This window comes from Cupressus sempervirens, chromosome 3, assembly GCF_028749045.1.
Source record: "Cupressus sempervirens isolate cs-2001-9-10 chromosome 3, ASM2874904v1, whole genome shotgun sequence".
In the NCBI taxonomy this organism is placed as follows: domain Eukaryota; kingdom Viridiplantae; phylum Streptophyta; class Pinopsida; order Cupressales; family Cupressaceae; genus Cupressus; species Cupressus sempervirens.
In genome coordinates, this window is record NC_143120.1 from 204,417,767 (window position 1) to 204,440,004 (window position 22,238).

The window sequence follows — 22,238 nt, forward strand, 5'->3', positions numbered from 1 at the left end:
CTATTCTATGTAATGCCCATTCTAGGCATATTTTGATTTTTTTCCCCAAAACAACAATTCCAATTTAAGTTGAAGAATGCTATTTACAAATGTAACTTTTATAATGATTTTACCAATCATAATGCACTATATAAGATATTTCTGGTTTAGGTCCTACGAACAGTAGAGATTGATTCTGAAAAATCATAAAGTATTGAAAATTCTTGATAACATCTAAATCCACAAAATATTAGGTACCAAGAATCAATAATAACTTTTAAAGCAATATATTTCATCACTAGTATCTAATTTAATGCAACATATATATATATATTTTGATCAAGGCATATTCCTATAGTCATTTGCATTAGGAGTTTATTAGGAAGCCCTTGTTTCATGAAGGGCTTGTGTTAAGGAATCCTTGGATCAAGTGGAACCCATTTGCTCAAGGGGAGCCTTGAAAGTACATGGGAGATTGGTGAATTTTGATGTTGGAGAGGGTTTGGGAAAACCCAAATCCACAGCTAGAAAGGATGAGAAAGTGATTGTTGAGGATGGGAAGGATTTTGAAAATGAGTTTTAGGATGAAGAGGAAGTCATCTTTAAACGTAAGCACAAGGAAAAGGGTAAAATTGTGAAGCGAGGACACAAGTGGTGATGTTGTTTTCTAGAGGTAGAGGGGATAAGCCTTGGCCTCTTCCTTGCTTCTACAGACAACTCTTGCCTTTCCTCCTCAATAGACGATGTAGGTCTTATTGTGACAATGCTAGTTGAGAAGTTTGTTGATATGCATAAAGAATTTGTGTCATCAATGCAAAATGCTGAAACAGCTTCACTCTAAAATCCATGTATAGTGAATATTAGGAGCTCTCTATTGGCCAAGGAAGTTGGGGGTAAAGTGCTTCCCATTGGAATGTGTTGGAGGAAATGAACAGACTAAAAATTGTTAATACTGTGCACCATGCTGGATGAAAAGATATTTATTTTGGAAAAGGACATCTAGGAAGTTAAGGTCAACTTAAGGAGGGTAGTTTATGTCAACAGAAACACCATAAAAACCAGTACCAATGATATCAAAATGTTACAATGAAAATAAGATCCCACTTTATTCAGGGAATGAAAGCCCAAGGTCTAGAGCCAAAATCCACAAGGTAGAGACATTGAAGTTCTGGAATAGGAAGTGACTGTGGCTCTTAATCAACTCTAATCTCTGTGGGATCTTGTGGTAATTATATCTGTTGGTTGTTTTGTTAATTGTTTTTTTTGGCCTCCTTGTTTTTGAGGCTGTCTCTTTGCTTTTCTGTTTGCTATTCTCTTGCTGTACTTTGGCTGTTATTTTTCTGTTTGTCTCTTTAGCTTGTAAAAGGGTGGCAGCCCTTCAAATTCACTTATTAAAAAGAGACTAAGGCAATGGAAATGGTATTACTTCATTGAATGCCCTATCAACATCAGCATGAACATATTATTATTTCTTTCTGTTTTCAGTATGCTTATAACAATTATGAACTTTGTTAGCCGTGGGCACTAAATATTATGTAGAATATCTGAGTACTCTGCATTTTTGTCAGTCTTAATTTGTTATTAATAGGAAACTTGTTAATAGCTTGACTTATTAAAAAAGGATTTCAGAAAGCTAATGAAATACTTTGGGCTATTCCTGCTGTAAACCTATTGTGAATACAATTTGCTCTACATAGATATGGCTCACATATGCAATGTTATATGTGGATCTTATCCAGATAGGAATATTCATATCTGGGCTGTATCCACTTCAATAGTGAGAATCTTATTTCTACAGTGGATAAAGTGATTTGGATTTTGAAAACAGGTTACTGATAAGTAGATATGTTTATCAGAAAGTCAAATTGTGATATTGCTATCAGGATTCAACTGTGTGGTGATATTGCTATGGGGTAGCAAGCTCAGAGGGCTTAACCTTGGAGGAAACTCTATGGTTGAGCGCACTTGAGTTAGATCAATACTGGGATGGGTGACCGCCCTGGAAGGCCCATTGCTTCACCCCCCTGAACATCACCTAGATGCAATGAGTGTGAAGTGTTCCATACATTCTCATGAGAGATGGGTTCTTGTGAATCACTACTCATGAAACATGGGTCAATGAGTTTGACTTGAAAAATCCATAGTTGAATATTGATAGCAATATCACAAATAGATTACTATCATCTGAAGAATTTCTCATTTCCTAGGCATATTTAAATAACTTAATCAGAAAAAAGTATCTGAATTGTTTTGAGTAGTATCACTGTATTGTAGAATATTCAATTCATAGAGTGCATATCATTTAAGCAGTTATTCTTTGATTCACTTTAGACATGCATGACCTAGGCAATTTATTGCAAATAATATTATCTTCATCTTGAACTATTCTGTAGAATGACTTTTATATGAGAGAAATAACTAATATGTAGTTGTTATAGTGAGATGTTCATCTTTTAGTAACAAGCATTTTGATGAACTGGAAACAGAATGTTTGCTATAGTTTGGTTAATATATTTTGTTTTTATCAATGCTAATGGTTTTAAATTTGGATGGTTTGGGGAAAAATGAAGCTAATTTCATGCAATTAGTTCAGGTGCCTTTTTTGAGATGTATTTTAATGTAAATTGCAGTCAGATCATGTTGCACATCTACGGCAAGAGATAGAGTCAGAAGAGGTAGCTCAGGCAGGTATACATTCCATTTCATCTTAAAAAGTTGTCATCGCATTTTCAAAAGATGAAACTATGCCAACCTAATGCATCAGATTATTTTTTGGTTTCATTTGTAGTTTTCAATAGTCTAGTGATGATTAATATACAACCTGGGACTAAGCCTTTATGTGGATTTTCGGAAGAGTGTTCGAAAGATGACTATTCAATTCGATAATTCTGTATATTCTATCTTAGATGTTTAAATGTATAATTTTTGATGTTGAGAGGTATCTGGCTTGAGGTGCATATTTTATATTGAGATGTTTGAAAGACATGTTTGATAATCAGTTCTACATTTGTTTAGTCGCCATAATTGATTATTTAACTACTAACTAGTCTTCAACTTTCTAATATAGTTTGCTTAATTGGTTCTTTATTTAGACTACTTTGCTTTTTTGTTCCCACTATTATTAGCATTTGTAAACTCTATTTAAGAGTTCATTGTTAATACAATTATCATCCCTTTTTTTTATAATTTCACCTTATCCCTCCACCCCACATCATTGTACTGATTTGACATCTAAAATAATGGGATGGTAGGGGTTCCCCCCATGTATTTCTTTGTCCATGGGAAAATTAGAGACATGGATTGGAAACACTAGCGTTTGGGACTTGACATCTTAAGGATACTTGTCACATTCTACCAGCCCAGGATGGTTAGCTATCCTTTTGTTGTTAAATAAGAAAGGAGCTTTAAAAAATCATTAGTAATGGGAATTGGGATATAGGTGGCGCATATAACATGTTAGACACCACAAACCTCCCTTGCCCCCCTATGAAACTCTAATTGAACTTTTCAGAACTTTTTAATGGATTTTGTGCTTGGTCTAAAGCAATAAAAAATTGAAAAATGATGTACCATGAGGATCATGTGCCCACAAAGGTGTTTACCTTGGACTTCATAAGGGGCGCAATCCCCCAAACCTATTGAGGGCTACCGCCCCCAAAATTGTTTTGGGTCTTACCAGATGGAAAATCAACAGGTTTGGTATAGAGTTTTTTCCATTTAAACTCAAAGTAATTAAATTTAATTCTTTTGATTTTCCAAGTCAATCAGTTTTGATATTGATAGTTTAGGGGCATATCTATGTTAATGTTTATATACCAGAAAAGAAATAAGCTGCACAAAACAAAATAGTGAATCCTTTAGATTAATGAAAGATCAGAAAATCTTGAATCCAACAAAACATATATATGCTTGTGTTTGACCCTTCATTGTCTTGATAGTGAAGAGTCAGGCAATTACAACAGAGAGTGAATTTTTAGATTACAAATAAAATGAAGAGATACCAACGATAAGATAACTCCTGATGCTATAGCATCAACACTCCTTTTTTTGTGAGGTACCTTTTCAGATATACATGTCATGGAAATTCTCAACATGACGTCCACCATGGCTACTTCCATGTGTCAGAAAGCAACATGTATCTCACATTTCTTCCTCCTAGAGAAAAATGCATTACAAGGGCTTTCACCTCAAATTGCTCGCTCTCAGAGCAAAATGCATTACAAGGGCTTTCACCTCAAATTTCTCCCTCTCAAAGAAAAATGCATTACAAGTGCTTTCACCTCAAATCTCTCCCTCTAGAGAAAAATGCACTTTAGCATATAATAAGAACAATTGATGCCAAGACTTCCTCTCAGCAAGGGCAACATTCTCTGCAATGCCAAGCTTGTCTTAAAACTCTCTCCAAAATAATGTAAAGACTAACTGTCAAGTGATCTGGCAACAAGCTCATTTTTCAAAGGATACATCCACAAGGTTGACTCTGGTTCTCCAGCCTTCAGACACATATAGTGAAGCACACAACATGCAACACCTGTCTAAGGTGCATGACAATAAAAGGCAACAGTGAAAACCAGTCACATCTTTCTAACACAAGCATAAAATTCAATTGCAGAAGCTGTATTCATATTTGTAAGCCACCAATGAATGCACAAATGAAGTGGATGTAGACAGATCTTAGCTCTTCCAAAAATATTTCTCGCAAAGCTTCTCCCTTTTTGAACTGAGCAGAAATTGCTCTGCTTCACTGTCAAGTCAAACTCAAATCAGAAAACTAAACCATCCCATCACATCAGAAATATAATTTTAAGTAGACTGAATTATAAGCTTGGATTTGCATAAACAAGACAGAATTAGAAAACAAAAAAACTTCTCTCTGAGGTGTTATAACAATGAGGAGGTCTCGAATCTAACAAAGGCTGTCAATAGGATTGCAGCTGGTATCATAGTCTGCTTGATAATCTGTTTGAAGACTGGAATCCCAGTGAGCAGTAATATAAGTGAGCCACAAACCAGATAGATGGCTCTGATCTTTACGCAACCACTAACAAATTGCTAGCTACCTACGAGAAGGGGCGATGCAGGTAACCAACTAGGCTATCGCTGATCTCTGTAATATCTGCTATGTATGTGATCATCACTCCCAATAAAGAAATAGCTAGCTTAGTTACTGGTTTGAGCTTGATTCGAGTTCAAAACCGGCAAAATTCTGGAAAGGTTTTTGGGTTCACTTGGGTTCATTCGTACAAAAACATGTAAAAATTATAAAAAATTATATATATATATATATATATATATATATATATATATATATATATATATATATATATATATTTATGAAGCCTAGAAGCATAGAGTATCATAACATCATATGATTTAATAATTTAAACAACAAAAACACCATGTGCATAAACTTTAAACATGTAAGTTGTAATCATAGTGTTAAAGTGTAGCTTCAGTAGAAGTGAAGTACACAATATACTTACTAATTACTATTATACTAATTGTCATATACTTACATTGCAATATTGTGTTGGTTATCAGTTTAACAAACCATCGGCACTCTAATATGAGTTCATGGGCCCGTAGGGCCACTACTCCCTACGGGCACATGACTCTCCATCTTTATACATATTACTGATCGCTGGTGGTTGAGTAACATCAATACTCTTCTGAATATAATACAGTCCTTACATATACAGTTCAGTTTGGTAGTAGGAAATAATAAAAAATACTTGAAATCACAAGTATATATATTCAAGGTCATCATTGTTGTAGAACTGTAATCTAAATCAGATTCAGTAGCATATAATTATACTGATAATTCTATATCAGTATATTGCAATTACTAACCAGAAGTTTAAGGAAGATATCTGTATTTCTTTATCAGAGATCCTATAATCTTTTACATGGTATCAGAGCCACCTTGATAGAGAAAGTCAAATTTCATAATTGTTAAATATTAGACTTTTAATATCTTCAATTCAAAATGGTGAATCACGTAAGGTTAGAAGATAGACTTGAAGGGGCTGCAAACTTTTCTTCATGGAAGATTCGAGTAACGATTAATCTATGAGAGATGGAATTAGAAGAATATATAGAGACAAATAAATCGATACCAAAAAATGATCCAGACAAAACAACATGGAAAAAATACAACAATAAAGTCATGAAGATTATCATAGATTTTGTGAAGGATCACATTCTGCCCTCTATATCAAGTCTTAAAACAGCTTTGAGATGTTTTCCACAATTAAGAATACTTTCGAAATTAATAACACTAGTAGATCGCTAATATTGAAGCAAGATCTACTATACATCAAAATGAACAATGGAGAGTCAATTACATCAATTTTATTAAGAATTTTAGAATTGAAAGATCAACTTGCGACTATTGAAAATCAAGTAGATGACAAAGAACTTAGCATTCTAGCTTTAAAAGGACTACCACTATCTTGGGAAACTTTTATTCGCGGTCCAAGTTCTCAACTTGATCTTCCTAAATTTGAACTACTTAAAAATGAATGTACTCAAGAAGAGTCAAGATTAGATTTCTAGAGGAATCAATTTAAATCAAGAGAGAGACATTCAATCTCTTCAAGCCAATACCAACAATAAAGATCAATCAAATGGCTTTTCCACGAGCTCAAGGAGGTCAAAGATCAGGTGAAACATATTGAGGCAACAAGGAAAGGGATGGATGCCAACAGGAGGATGGATTCGGCTGACAGGCTCAGTCTAGCAGAAAAATGGATTCACAACTTGGAAAACTACAATCACAACCTTGCGAATCAGATGTTCTCCTTGTTAAGCTCCATTAACAACAACATCATCTCTCTCATGGGCTGGATCAAAGACAGAGAAATGCACGAAGATGAGGATGGTAAAGACAGGGATGAGTCCAGAACGGAGGATGACTCTGCAAAGGACAACTCTATTCCTGATCAGGACCAGGGGAACCAAAGGGCGCAACAGATGGAAGCGGAGGAGAATCAACTGGCCTTTGAGGCTGCTCAGGTTATGCAGGATCTGGAGCGAAAGAATGAGGAATAACTCTCGCCTGTTCTTTTGTTTATCGTTGTCTTTTGGCTTTTTGTTCTGGCTTTAGGCCGTGGCTTTGCTTGTCTTTTTTCTTGGTCTTTACTCAAAGCTCTTTCCTTTGGCTGGGCTTAATGCTTATTATCAGCCTATGAACTTAAACTTTTTTGGCTGGGCTTTCATGCTTATTATCAGCCTTTTTTTTCTATTAACTATTGGGTTTCAGGTTCCTTGTAAAACCTGTTTATCTAATAAAAAACAATAAAGAAAGAAAGGTAAATTCAAGCGAAATAGAAAGAAATTCAACAAATCATACAAGAAAGGAGATTGGTCAAAAGTACAATGCTTCAAATGTGACAAATTTGGTCACACTCATAACTTTGCCTAGAATGAAAAAAATTTAAGCAACCCTAGCATAAATCAAAGAAGAAAAAGATGAAAACTTTGCATTCTATCTAGCACTCTAAAGTGAATTAAAATCCAACAAAAACACATGGATTATAGACAGTGGAGCATCACGTCATATCACAGGCTTTAGATATAAAATTGAAAGCTTCAAAGGATACTCCTCTGAAGAAGTAACCATTGGAGACAACCCTACACATCTAGTAAAAGGTATTGGATCATGTTCAATTCAACTAAATTCAGGGATTACTCTTCAACTTAAGAACGTTTTATTTGTACCTGGCATAAAAAGAAATTTGGTCTCCATCTCCGGTCTTGTTGACCAAGGGTATCTAATCAATTTTCAAGAAGATTAAGTACTATCTTGGCCAAAGAATTCAAATATCAAGAAAGCTATATCCATTGAATTTAGAGATGGAAGTTTATATAAACTTTGTAACTAACAAAATTTAGCCCTAATCATGAAGCATCAAATTCAAATGAAATAGGGCATAGAAGACTAGGTCACCTTCACTTCTGTGCCTTATCATCTATAGGAAAATAGTAACAGGGTTACCTAGTCTTAAACCTGATCATTTAGGCATTTGCAAAGGATGTGCCCTAGGTAAAAACACTAAAGGGTCTTTTCCCAAAAGTGAACTCAAAACTAATTTTGTACTTGAACTCATACATATTGATCTTTGTGGTCCTATGTCTGTACCTTCTCTAAATGGATGTCTCTACTATGTGATCTTTATAGATGGTTATTCTAGGAGAAGTTGGATTTACTTCCTTAAACAAAAGGAATCAATGGAAGTGTTATCCAAATTCAAAGAATTCAAAGCCGTAGTTGAAAACAAGTTTGGATAGAAAATCAAAACCCTAAGATCAAATAATGGAGGTGAATACATCTCATAAATTTTTAAGGACTTTTGCATTTCTGTTGGGATTAAGAGGGAGTTTTCTGTACCATATAATCCTCAACAAAATGGAGTTGCAAAACAGAAAAACAGATCCATTATTGAATCAGCTAGAGCTATGATGCATGATCAAAATCTTCATACCTCCTTTTGGGTGAAGCTTCTAATACTGTAGTTTATATCCAAAAATAGATGTCCTCACTCAATATTGGAAAATATAACTCCCGAAGAAGTATTTATAGGCAACAAACCAGACCTTAGTCACCTAAGAATATTTGGGTGTCCTGTTTATATTCATATTCCTAAAGAAAAGAGAACCAAATTGGAACCATCTGGAAAGAAGGGTATACTCATCAAATACAGTGAATCAACCAAAGGCTACAGGATCTATGTCCTTGGACAAAGAACCATTGAAATTAGTAGAGATGTAAAATTTGAAGAAGACATTGCCTTTAATCTTTCTAAGAACATTGATGAATCATACTCCGAACCAACTACTGAACTAGATGAGAATCCTTCAGTAGAGAATGAGGGAGAATGATACAGATCATATTACACCTTCTATCTCAAATTCAGAAAAATATTGAAAATTCTAACAATTAAAAGAGACCACTTTGGGCGAGAAAAATGATAGTCTCTTTTTATTGTTAGGATTTTTAGGATCCGCTACATAGCATGAATGATTCCTTGTTCTCTTGTTTTCTTTGACAAAAATAGATTATGAAGAAACATTTGTGCCAGTCGCTCGTTACACTTTTGTCAGAACCATCATAGCTATTGCAGCATCCAAATGTTGGAAGATACACCAAATGGATGCTAAAATGACATTCCTAAACAATGAAATTGAAGAAGTATATATATTGAGCAACCAGAACGATTTATCACTCATGACAAAAATTCTCATGTATGCAAACTCATGAAAGCACTATATGGTCTTAAACAAGCACCCAAAGCATGATATGAATGAATAGACAACTATCTCTCAAAATTAAGGTATTCCAAGAATGAAATCGATCCTAACATATACTTCAAATTAAATGGAGATGATATGATTATTATTGTGCTATATGTTGATGAGTTACTAATAACAGGTGAAGAAAATCTTATAGCTAAATGCAAACAGGAACTAACAACGGAATTCGACATGAAAGACCTAAGACTTGTTCATTACTTCCTAGGTCTAGAAGTCTAGCAAAAGGAGAACTACATCTTCTTAAATCAAGGAAAATACATTGTTGATATTTTAACTAAGTTTGGAATGATGGATTGTAAACCAATAGCTACTCCTATGGAAGTTAATTTACATAAACTGAAGAATGATGGATTTAAAATTGAACGTACTGATTCTACTTACTATAGGTAGATCATTGGGTCACTAATGTACTTTGTTAGCACTTGTCTTGATAATTGTTATGCAACTAATACTTTAAGTCAATTCATGTGTGAACCAAAGAAGAGACATCTTATGGCAGCTAAGCACATCTTACGATACTTGAGAGGTTCAGTTGGTATGGGACTCAAATATGATCAAGTTGAAATCAATCTTCATGGATATTCATGATTGGGCAAGCAACTCTACTGATCGTAAGAGTAGCACAGGATGTTTCAGTCTTGGGTCATCAATGATTTCTTGGTTCAGCAGAAAACAATCTTCAGTTGCCTTAAGCTTCACTGAAGCAGAATATATAGCCTCCTCCATGGGAGCCAGAGAAGCAGTATGGTTGCGAAAGTTGCTAGTTGGGTTGTTCAAGAAACCTTTGAAGCCAACTATGATTCACTGTGATAATCAAAGTTATATCAAGCTTTCAACAAATCTAATTTTCCACAATCGATCTAAGCAGATGTTCTTTCCAAACCTCTTGCCAAGCTCAAATTGGAATATTTCAGAGGAAAACTTGGTATGATCAAATTGTAATTATGAATATTGAACTTAAGTTTCAATTTAATGAATGTGTGTTTATGCTTCTAATTCAATAGTTGCATTAGATATGGAATGAAAGGTGACGATCTTTCATAGACATATATGTTCAGAAGGTAATCATTGTAAGGTGAAGATCTTACAAATGATAGGCCTGTTATCATGATAGATTATGTTGTTCCGGATAAGCCGGAAGTCATTGATAACAATTGTATTATGATCAATTTAGTTGTTGATCCAGAATGTTGGAGATCATAATACTTGTTATGATAGAGTTCATAACATTATGGTTACAATTATTTGACAAGCCACTATTTCTGAGTGTTAAAGTCAGATAATCTGATAGGTATCATTAAATTGATACTAATTTGTATATCTAGAGTATCTGAGAAGTTTGATATCTCACTTCTCCCTCGCTAAGAGGGAGTGTTATAGTGTAGCTTCAGTAGAAGTGAAGTCCACAATATCTTAAGTATTTAAATCTGTGATTCCATCACACACACACACACACACACACACATATATATACATGTATATGTATGTATGTATATATGTATATATATAGGTAATTACTGTTATACTAATTGTCATATAGTTACATTACAATATTGTGTTGCAAATGATTGCGTTGGTTATCGGTTTAACAAACCATTGGCACTCTAATATGAGTTCATGGGCCCGTAGGGCCATGACTCTCCATCTTTATACATATTACCGATCGCTGGTGGTTGAATAACATCAATACAGTCCTTACATATACAGTTCAGTTTGGTAGTAGGAAATAATTTAAAATACTTGGAATCACAAGTATATATTCAAGGTCATCATTGTTGTAGAATTGTAACCTAAATCAGATTCAGTAGCATATATATTATACTGATAATTCTATATCAGTATATTGCAATTATTAACCAGCAGTTTAAAGGAAGATGTCCGTATTTCTTTATCAGAGATCCTATAATCTTTTACACATAGCATCATGAATCTTTGTTTCAAGTTCAAGTTTGTTAGGGCTGCGGAAGGACTACGAGAAGAAGAAGGAGAAGAAGAAGATGACGAAGAAGAAGAAGATGAATATGATGAATATTAAAATTTAATACATCATGATTAGTTGAAACTTGAACTTGAAACAATAATACTTGAACTTGCTGTTATAAACTATCCACACCAGAAAGACTCACTGCAACCACTGACTTCCTACTCACGTCCGCCAAATGATGTTCATTCATAGCCACAACAGTAGCCACAGATCACAAACATTAGTAGACACTCCATCATGAAGACTCTGAGGTAAAGCAAAAGTTTGTCGTTTACCAGATTCCCACTTGAGAACATTGTGCTGCTCATCCACAACAAAATAATATATAGTCGCAGGAGAAGTCGTGTGCAACAGTGAGGGTTGCAGGCTAGTAAGGAATGACCCCTTGATGATATGGCACCATTTGCACCACCTTATTCACATTCCAACCTCAGCGCCAGATCAGAATCACATATCACCAGATTTTCCCCCCTTGTCTGAATTAGGGAATTCTGAACCTCAGGTTTATCTTGCGAATGCACTTGAGTGGAGTTTCGATTCCTCAGAGTGTGTTGTTAATGGCAGCTGACCCCAAAGCCACAGAAAAAACTTTTAATTCTCAGGCAAATATTAAGTCAAGTACCTCATCCAACTATAAAACTTATGGAAGCTCCAAAATTCTTTCCCTGTTCACTATATACTGCGATTAATAAAACTCATCGACACTTAATAAATGGAAATTTTTAATTGCAGCTTATTGTAAAATATCGCAAAATTTCATGGATTTGTAATAAGCTGAACAAATATATATTTCAGGACCTACTATAACATAGGTGACAAATAAATGTGAAGAGCCAAGTTTAATATATAAATCAACTGCAATTGAAAAATATTATAGACTCTAGGAAATAAAGACATTCTGTTGTTAAATAAGCATTAATTTTCCAGATTGCCGAATATGACAATCAAGATTTGAGTTCTTATAAATCTACAGAACAAGACTAGACCAACTTGCTCTTAAGTAAACCCTGCTGTACAACCTGGCTCCATCCCGCTCTGATACCATGTTAATGTTTTATACCATAAAAGAAATAAGTAGCACAAAACAAATTAGTGAATACAAAACACAGTAATTACCCTCCGAAAATCTCCCCCTTCAAGGGAAAAACCCAGCCACACCAAGAAATATCACTTTATATTAATGCAAGATAAGGAAATTTGATTCACAATATCAAAAGTTCCACACCCGTGCAAATCCATCAAAATGTATATATGCTTGTCTTGACCCTTCATTGTCTTGATAACGAAGAATCAGGTAGTTACAACGAAGAATGACTTTTCAGATTACAAATGAAATGAAGAGACACCAACGACTAGGTACCTCCTGACACTATAACATCAACAAGCTTTGCTTAGTACTAATTTCTTAAATATCTACCATTTTAGTACTCCCCATATTGTTAAGCATTTTTGTCATTTGTGATTATTTAGCCTTGGTTGCTTTTGTTTCAATGAAAATGATGAAACTTCTAATTTGTCAATGAGCATTGAACATCGATTACAAGTTTTCCATATGTTATAAATGTCTACACTTGAACTTTGTTGTCATGTGTAACCAGTAAAAATTTGACTTTATAGCTCTCATCATCCCTTAAATTTTTTCACTTGGACTACCATCCTTGAAATGTACTGTGGAACATGGTAAAATGATTCTTTTTCATGGCCTTCACTTCCGAGAAAAATAGGCTCAGAAATTGCTAGTTTTGGTTTAAGTTAGTTATGTCGGTTGATCAGTTATTCTTTATGTGGGTTTGACATGTTTGAGCTAAAGTATGGCTTTATCCGGGTACTGTTTTGGTTCTGATCAGGGTTCACGTATGTGCAGGCTCCTCAGTTTCTCCCCATTTCTTTGCCTTCTCTTGTGTGGGCTTTGCACTATGCAATGGAGTTTTCTGGACTAATGCCCTCACACACCCATTTGGATGTGAATTAGGCGGAACTGATTGTAGCAGCAAAAATTTCAAAATCATTGCCATCTAAGAAACAGCTGAGGGAGCTGGTTGATTATTGTTGTCTATCAGACCCATTTTGCAGTATTGCTACTCATAATAAAGCCGGAAAGTATTATATATATAAATAGTAAATTAAATTAAATATTCTGTTTTGCATTATTAATAATTATAATAAAAGTAGGAAGCATTAAATTTATAATAATTAAAATACTAGTTTACTAAAATTTAAATACTTGTGTTAATGTTGTAGCTTAAGTCAGATTGAATTTAATGTAGAGACAATTCTTTTATGGTTAATGGTCAGTCATCAATCAGACAAACCCTCTTATGTCTACTTATATATTTATTATATATGTTATATAATATTATATATTATTATATATAATATATTAATATTAATATTGTCTAATTAATGATTGATTAGTTTATTACCAAGAGACATGTCTTTTCTATGGATATTTATATATCCTTCAAATCTGCATTTGGAACACAGAAATAAACAGTAGTGCTTAGTACATTTGCAGAGATCCTTTAACTTAAACATGTTAGCAGAGCCTAATTCGAATATCTGGGATTTAGCAACCTGTGCTAGGCAATGTTAGCCTGTTGCATGAATTATCAAGTCTGCTATAAAAGGAAGTCAGATTGGAAATACATTAGATCCTTGAATATAAGTCATGACAAACATCGACATGAGGCTATATTATCAAGTGACGATGATATAAATCACACCGAGTTTGAGAAAGTGGTGGATAGTGGTATTGACAAATTCTTACAATTATATACACATTGTCAATGTGTCTCTGAAATTAAATGAAGTATCTTGCTAGAGCCGAGTGTGTGCTCATCAAAGTCTGTAGAGTAAATATCATGTTCAAAGGAGCAATTATGTATACTACCGGTTGACAATATTTACAGGAAAATTTCTATCATTTTTGACAAAACATTCTTATTACTGCAAATTGTGTAGTTCAGTTCGTGAGAAGGTAATTTCCAATCAATCACATTAAGGAATATGTATTCAGTTTGAAATTATCGTGGAAATTCTATTACTAAATGAATTTCACGAAGATTACTATAAGAGCTTGAAATAAGTTTTTAGTTTAGTGCAGATTACATCAAGCACGGATACTTTGCCTGCAACATAAGTTTATTTGGTTGCTTATTTTTTTATTCTGTTTCAATATACAATTGACTGCATATTTGGGATAAGAAGAAGAATGATACCGACTGCCAAGCTGTGCCTGTAGATGCCAAGAAACATCTATATTCTTCTTTTATGAAATTTCTTGCACAATGCTCCTCCACACAGTCGGCAGTCTGATATAAACAACATTGCAGTCCAATAAATTATATCCATGCTTCATATTCCTTAGGTGCACGGTGCAAAAGATATCCCTAGCAATATTTGTAATGTTCGCGTAAGGAAACATATTGTGTCGATTGTTGCTGACTGGGTGATCAAATGTCGTATTGGCTATATCTATTTTCTGGTCAATCCCTATCTTCCCCACTGACATAAGCAAGTGCTTTATTAAATAGCTTCATTATATGGATACAAAAAGAGAGAATGATATCTATTTGTCTACCTTTCTTCTGTTTTTATAGTCATATTATATCTGTCATTTAACAAACACCAATAAGAAAGATGTATTTATCACAAATACTGCTGTAAATAATCGAGGAAAATATTTATACGCCTAATGCTATTGCTGTGAAGGTGAAGGAGCCCTGAATGTTTGTTCAGAGCTTTAACCCAACCCGCTATTATATATTCTCTAATTATGAACCGAATGAAGATTGCCAAATTTTCCGCGCAGAAAAGTTTGGAGCTTGATATTTCATAATTTTGGGAGCTTGGTGTTATTGTCGCCTAGAAGCCGTGGAATTCATCTTCTCAAGCGCCCAGTCAAAAATGACAAGTCACATCCATAACTTGAAATGGAACCATCATTACTACAATAAATTGTGAGGGGTGCTTGAAGGCTCTACTGAAATCTAGATACATCTCTGGGCACTCAGTGTGCAAGCATTCATTTTTCTTGTTGGAGTTGTGGATGATGTCTCAGGCATTGTTGTATGTTCATGGCAATCTGTTGATTGGCGGCAAGGAAAATATATACTTTCCACATAACCAGTAAGGTTTGATGAGTTCCATATTTCAAACTTTTAACACATGTGCAAGAGAATAGAAGTCATGGCATTGAAATGTCAAAATAATAACAAAAACATATTTCAAATAACTGAAGAAATACATGTGTTTATGAAGCATGCTGGATGCTTATAGGGCCAATGTTTAACACAATAATCTCAAAACAAAAGGTGAGTTAAAATTCAATTAAGATATATTGGGTTGAATGGACTGATAGGGATGCCTTCTAAATGTCATGATGTTGAAATATAATTCTATCAGTTTGTTTTTCAAAACCATGTGGGACATTGATAACTGATTATATTGTTCGTCTTCATCGCTAAAACTCTCTAAACAATATATCACTGATGAGCAAAATAGTTTCCACGATGGATAGAGGTTTATCTTTGGCATGGCAGATGATAGTTCCTTCCTACAGTGCCCTTTATAAATATTCTCTTCATTCGAAAGGTTGGGAATTGAATACATCAGGTGGAGTGATTCTGAAGTCTCTACCTCGCATTCTTAATATCAAGACTTCGCTATCAAAATATTAATATTGAAGCATCAAGAACCAATGGGATCATACCATAAGATCAAAGGATTACTAAAACTACCATATGATGATGGAATTTTAATTATAAGAGACAAAAGACATAAAATTTGTGATTTTTTGGAAAGAAGAAGTGGCACTTTTTCGAGCCATGTCGCCATATTCATGACTAACAATACATTACACACTCTACTAAGGGCCATGTGTGAGAGTGGCACTAAGTTGAATCATCTAACGAAGAGGAAGAATATATACAACTTGTGATCAGTTTCTTCCAAGAGGAGGATATGGTGATTGGTGGAGAGCTTGAGCAGTAGAGGGAGAGATAAGAAAATGGCATTCATGTTCTCCACACCAAGCATGACAACAACATTATGGCCATCTCAAAAGCATCTCGGCATAAATTTGATGCAAAGATCACTGGAAATGAATTAGAATAAGATGTTGATGCCAATACAATAGACTACTGGATACAGAGTGGGGCAAATTTTTGTACAAGCTTGTGATGATGCAGTAGTTGATTTTGATTATGAAAGTGATGTGTTTGTTGGCCAAAGTTGAAGGCTAGGCCTGATCGCTCTATTGCATCTCCCCATAGTGCAAAAAGACTAAGGTCCCGAGATCTAAATTAAACATAAAGAATTTTTCCATTTTTGATGTGATGCAAAACTGTTTAAATGATATAAAAAGTGGGAATTTTACATTGTGGGGGGGGGGATAATAACCAATGTTCCATTCCCATTATTTGACAAATGCTTATATGAAGACATTTTTCTGATTTGACGCATATGGACTTTCATTAGAGCAACTTGTATCAAGAATGTTGATGTACTGATAAGTATTTATTATCCTTAATTATTGCATGTATCTACTCACTGTAGTCTCTATCTTATTTGTATACATGCTATAAAGAGCTATTTGACTTGATTTTTTTTTCATTGGCTCTGGGGATGTTCTTTCAGGAAAAGAAGATTGGTACATTAGGCATACTGCCAAATATTGTGCAGGAATTAATCTTATGATACTAGCTCCACAAAATTTTTGATCTAGGATTCACTAGTCAATTGATGATCATAATGGATATAGTGAGGCTTTTGAAGTGAATATCCTTGATGATTGAGATTATGATTCTTCCATTATGAGGGAGTTAGACACTTCTTTAAGGCAACGCAGGAGCTTAGAAGATTGATACTTAGAAGGAGTCTAGAAATACATGTTTGTGACTGCATGGGCCTACTCTTATGTACATAATGAGGAAGTAATGACTTATCACTAGAAAGTCGGAAGATCAATATCAAATTTAGAGGGAGTTCGATAGACATCCTTGGGCGAAGTGAGCCTCTAAGGGAGTAACTACATGATCTAACTTCCCAGGATCATTGTTCGGAGGAAGAATTTTAAGGTGCAATCCCTTATGAATGATATCTTCTCTATGAGGGAGAAGTTCTAAGTGAAATTCCTTGTAATACATTCTTCTCTTTGAGAGAGAAGTTGAGGTGAAAGCCTGTTACATCCCAAATTTTTGCCCTAAGTTTTAAATTGATCATAGCCGTTGGTTTAACAAATTATTTTCATGTGAAATGAGTTAGTTAATTATAGACGTTGCATCAATTTATTTCTTTCCTGATCATGTGAAGTGAGTTAGTTAATTATAGACATTGTATCAACTGATAATGAGTTATTTCATTCATGATCATGTAAAATGAGTTAGATTTTATAGAGGTTGATGAAATCTATAAGGTCACTAGATGATCGGCAATGGTTTTGAATTAACAATTAATAGATCTTTGAATTAATGTCTTGGCGAGAATGTTTGTTTGAGTGATTGCAAGAAGAAGACTGAAGAGAGGGGAATCATTGCTAAACGGGATCATCGGAAGGGGATGGTCGAATGGTCCAGTCATCAGAATTGACAGGTTTGACCTAAGACTACCCTGATAAGGATACTAGGACTTGACAACATGTTGCATTGTGGAACCGCATGAGCTATTAGAGAAACAATATAACAAAAAACTCAAAATAATATAAATTAAACATAATTCATACCTTTGATGAATTATTAATGAATTTATTATTTAATCATTATTATACACTCTCAAATACGAACATATGTATATAAAAATAAGGTGACACCAATAAATTATAAGTTATAATCTAATGATGCCGCTTTATCAATACATTCACATGAACGTATATAAGAATGAACAATAATAATAAAATAATAAATTCAAACTTTTCAACTTCTTATTCTTTCCCTCTTATTTTCCTTCTTTTAATTCGATTGAATTAGCATTCGAATAGTCTTCTTTGTAACTGAAGGTAGTCGAAGAGCCAAACCATCTTATTAGAGACTCTTGATCGTATTTTGGACACAGTCTATTTTCTTTCTTTGCTATCGGTGGCTCTCTGTTCTTTGTCTATACGTTTTCACATAGAGTGGAGAAACTGAGAATTATTTCCGTCTTCATTCATAGCTCTTCCATTTTCCCATATCACCTTCGCATTTTCATATCCGTGGGTTCTGAGCAAGGAGGAGCGGAGTCCATTCTTCTAGCCGCGAAGTATTAGGAGCAGATTGAGGTGTCACGTAAGAAATACTGATACTGCCGAACAATGTTATTATTTTCTTTCATATTGCTATGCCAGTCGTGAGTCATGTTTATCATAAAAACCAAATACTGATACCACCGAACCATGTTGTGGTTTCATATTGCTATGCCAGTCGTGTATCATGTTTTGCATGAAAAGCAAATACTCATGCCAATTTATTACTGACTGAATCGGGGTAGACATAAAATAGATTTCTAAGTTCATAGAGTCTGTCTTTTATAACATTGATGTTCTTTATTCATAATCATGTATCAACCATGTATGTGAAGGATGGAAATGCAATGATAACCATGAACAATTAATTCTGCTCAGAATTTAATTCATTCCTTTATACCCATACTGAGATGAAAATAATATTATGAAATCCAAGCATCCAGGAATTTACTAGGCAATGATGCCATTATAGGTGAAGAGGTGTAAAGCAAATATAGTGGATATAAACTCGCGAGCACCTAGGAATCACCGACATGGTAGCCTGAAAAGGTGACGAGGTGTAGAGAGTCTGCACAAACAAGAATGAAATCAGAATAAATAAATAATAGACAAAAACTATAATAGCTCATGCATGTTCCAGTTATGAAATATGTTGTCAAGTCGAGTGGTGGAGATTGGGTTTACAAACCCAACTTTGAAATCCTTGGCCAGGGTAGAAATAGGCAGATGTGCCGAACATGTGATCTTTGTTGTTTGTCCAGATGCTTCAGTTATTTTGGAGAATAATTGTTGGGACACTCAAACCACCTGATTACTCAGACGGGTGGACTTATGAACATCCCAAGCTCGATCCTGAGGTAGGGAGGGTCATTCTATCGAGTTAGGATGTGTGGGGATAAGTAATGGTCCGTGGTTGGGAGGTTAAGCCTATGTCAATGCTTCTCCTTTCACCAATGTTGAGGCTTGGACAACGAGATAAAGAGATTCTTTCATTATTACTGTATGTTTCTTTTACTTTTAACCCGTAGAAGAATAGTTAGATATTTCTAGATAGAGAAAACATTTACTTTTATGTTGAATAAGCATTTTAGTTGATATAATTAGTCGTTACTTAATTTCAGATGAATATGTTATCAGTTAGAAAGAGTTAAATTGTTAGCGATACATATATATTTCTTTTTGTTTCTTGTGAAATCAGCTTAACATGAAAGACAATTAGATTGGAAAGAGTTTCTTTTTCGGTTATAATCAGTTAGTAAAAGTCATTGTCATGTGAAATGGAAATAGTTACTTATTAAATCAGATTATTAGGAGTTTAAAATTGGTTATGAAAATTTGTTTGTTACAAAGCCCTTGTTCCACTCTCTGACTTAGTTCATGGTGGTTACTATTTTGCATATGTGGATTATGTCATGAAATGTGACATTGATATATATATTGTAAGGTGACGATCTTATCAATAGCTTGACCTGATATCATGACAGACTACATTAAGTTGCTGTCCCGAAGTGCTGGTAGTCATGATAACAAATATACGATGATCAAATTACATTAACTTGTTGTCCTGGAGCGGCGGAGATCATGATACTTGTCATTATAGAGTTCATGACATGTTGATTACTGGTTATCTGATCAACTTTATTAAGTTTTCCTAGAGTGCCAGAAATCAGATAACTCATATCCTACTAGGTTATACCATGTTCTTTTGGTAGGCATCAAAGATTTTTATAAATATCATGTGATTGATATTTCTTGTTGAATCATACTTCGGATTATATTGAAAGATAATGGATGTATGTTGATATCCTTAAATATGCCATTCCAGGAATATCATACTGAGATGATATCTCTTCATATACTTGAGAGTGTGACGTGTTCTATTGTTACATCCCAAATTTTTGCCCTAAATTTTAATTTGAACTTAGCCGTTGGTTTAACGAATCATTATCATGTGAAGTGAGTTAGTTAATTATAGCCGTTATATCAATTTATTTCTTCCTGATTATGTGAAATGAGTTAGTTAATTATAGCCGTTGTATCAATTTATTTCTTCATGATCATGTGAAATGAGTTAGTTATTTTGACGTTGATGAAATCTCTAATGGTCACTAGATGATCAACGATGGTTTTTGAATTAACAATTAATAAATCTTGAATTGATGTCTTGGTGAGAATGTTTGTTTGAATGATTGTAGGAAGAAGACTGAAGAGAGGAGAAGCATTGCTAAACGGGATCATCGGAAGGGGATGGTCAAATAGTCCAATCATCTGAATCGACAAGTTTGACCTAAGATCACTCTGGCAAGGATACTAGGTTTGACAACATGTTGCATTATGGAACCGCATGAGCTATTAAAAGAACAATATAATAATCAATTAAAAATTAAAACTATAATTCATACCTTTCAAGAAATTATTAATGAATTCATTATTTAATTATTATTAGTCACACTTAAATATGAACATATGTATATAAAAATAAGGTGACACCAATAAATTATAAGCTATAATCTAATGATGCCACTTTATCAATACATGCACATGAACGTATTTAAAAATGAACGATAATAATAAAATAATAAAACCAAACTTTTCAACTTCTTACTCTTTCCCTCTATTTTCTTCCTTCTTTTAAAAATCCAAATTGTTTGCATTTGAAAACTCTCTTTGCAACCGATGGCAGCCGAAGAGCCAAACAAATCCTTTTTATTAGAGTCTCATGATCATGTCTCAAGACAGCTTCACCTTTCATCCTTCTCAGCTATCGGACTCTCTGTGATTTCATAGAGTGAAGAGACTGAATTTCAAATCCGACTGAAACCATTACTATCCGTCTTTTCCCGTATCACCTTCACACTCATATCTGCGAGTTACCGAGCAAGGAGCGGAGCTCTCTTCTTCCGACCAGAAAGAATCCGAATAGAACAGTCATGTAAGATGCTGCCGAGTTTGTTTCCTCATTACTTATATTCTTTCTTAGTGCCAAGTCTATCGTGGTTCAAATAGAGTATAAAGATCAAGTTTAGAAGCCGCCAACCATGTATGCAAATCTTCCTTGTTTTTGCACTAGTCGGTTATTCCTTTGAACATTAAGTCCCATATACTGTTAACAAATTATTGCTGACCGATTTCAAGGGAATGATAAACAGATTATCGAATATGGACTCTGCCATCTATATCATTGATGTTACTTAATCAAGATAGTGTATCATTCATGCATGAACAATTATTCAGCTCATAATTTATTACATCCATTTATATTACTCAGGAATGAAAATGATATCATAGAAACTGAACACCGAGGAATTCACTAGGCAATGATGCCATTATAGGTGAAGAGGTGTAAAGCAATGCAGTGGATATAAACTCGTGAGCACCTAGGAATCACCAGCATGGTAGCTTGAAAATGGTGAGGAGGTGTAGAGAGTCTACACAAATAAAATGACATTAGATTAAATAAATAATAAGCTAAAACTACAATAGCTCATGCATGTTCTAGTTATGTAAAATGTTGTCAAGTCGAGTGGTGGAGATTGGGTTTGTAGACCCAACTTGAAATCCTTGGCCAGGGTAGAAATTAGGCAGATGTGTTGAAAATGTGATCTTTGTTGTTTGTCCAGACGCTTTAGTTATTTTGGAGAATAGCTATTGGGACTTTCAACCCACTTGATTACTCACATGGCTGGGTTTATGAACATCCCAAGCCTGATCCTGAGGTAGGGAGGGCCGTTCTATTAATTTAGA

The 22,238-nt window shown here is 34.3% G+C and overlaps 1 protein-coding gene across 1 annotated transcript in view; it reads left to right on the forward strand.

Moving 5' to 3' along the window:
* Positions 1 to 22,238, forward strand: part of GC2 (golgin Putative 2) — a 117,261-nt gene that overhangs the window by 60,992 nt on the left and 34,031 nt on the right. Inside the window, exon 5 of the mRNA XM_089819040.1 lies at positions 2,610 to 2,667. Coding sequence (XP_089675166.1) covers positions 2,610 to 2,667 — 58 coding nt within the window. The remainder of the gene's footprint in view (positions 1 to 2,609; positions 2,668 to 22,238) is intronic.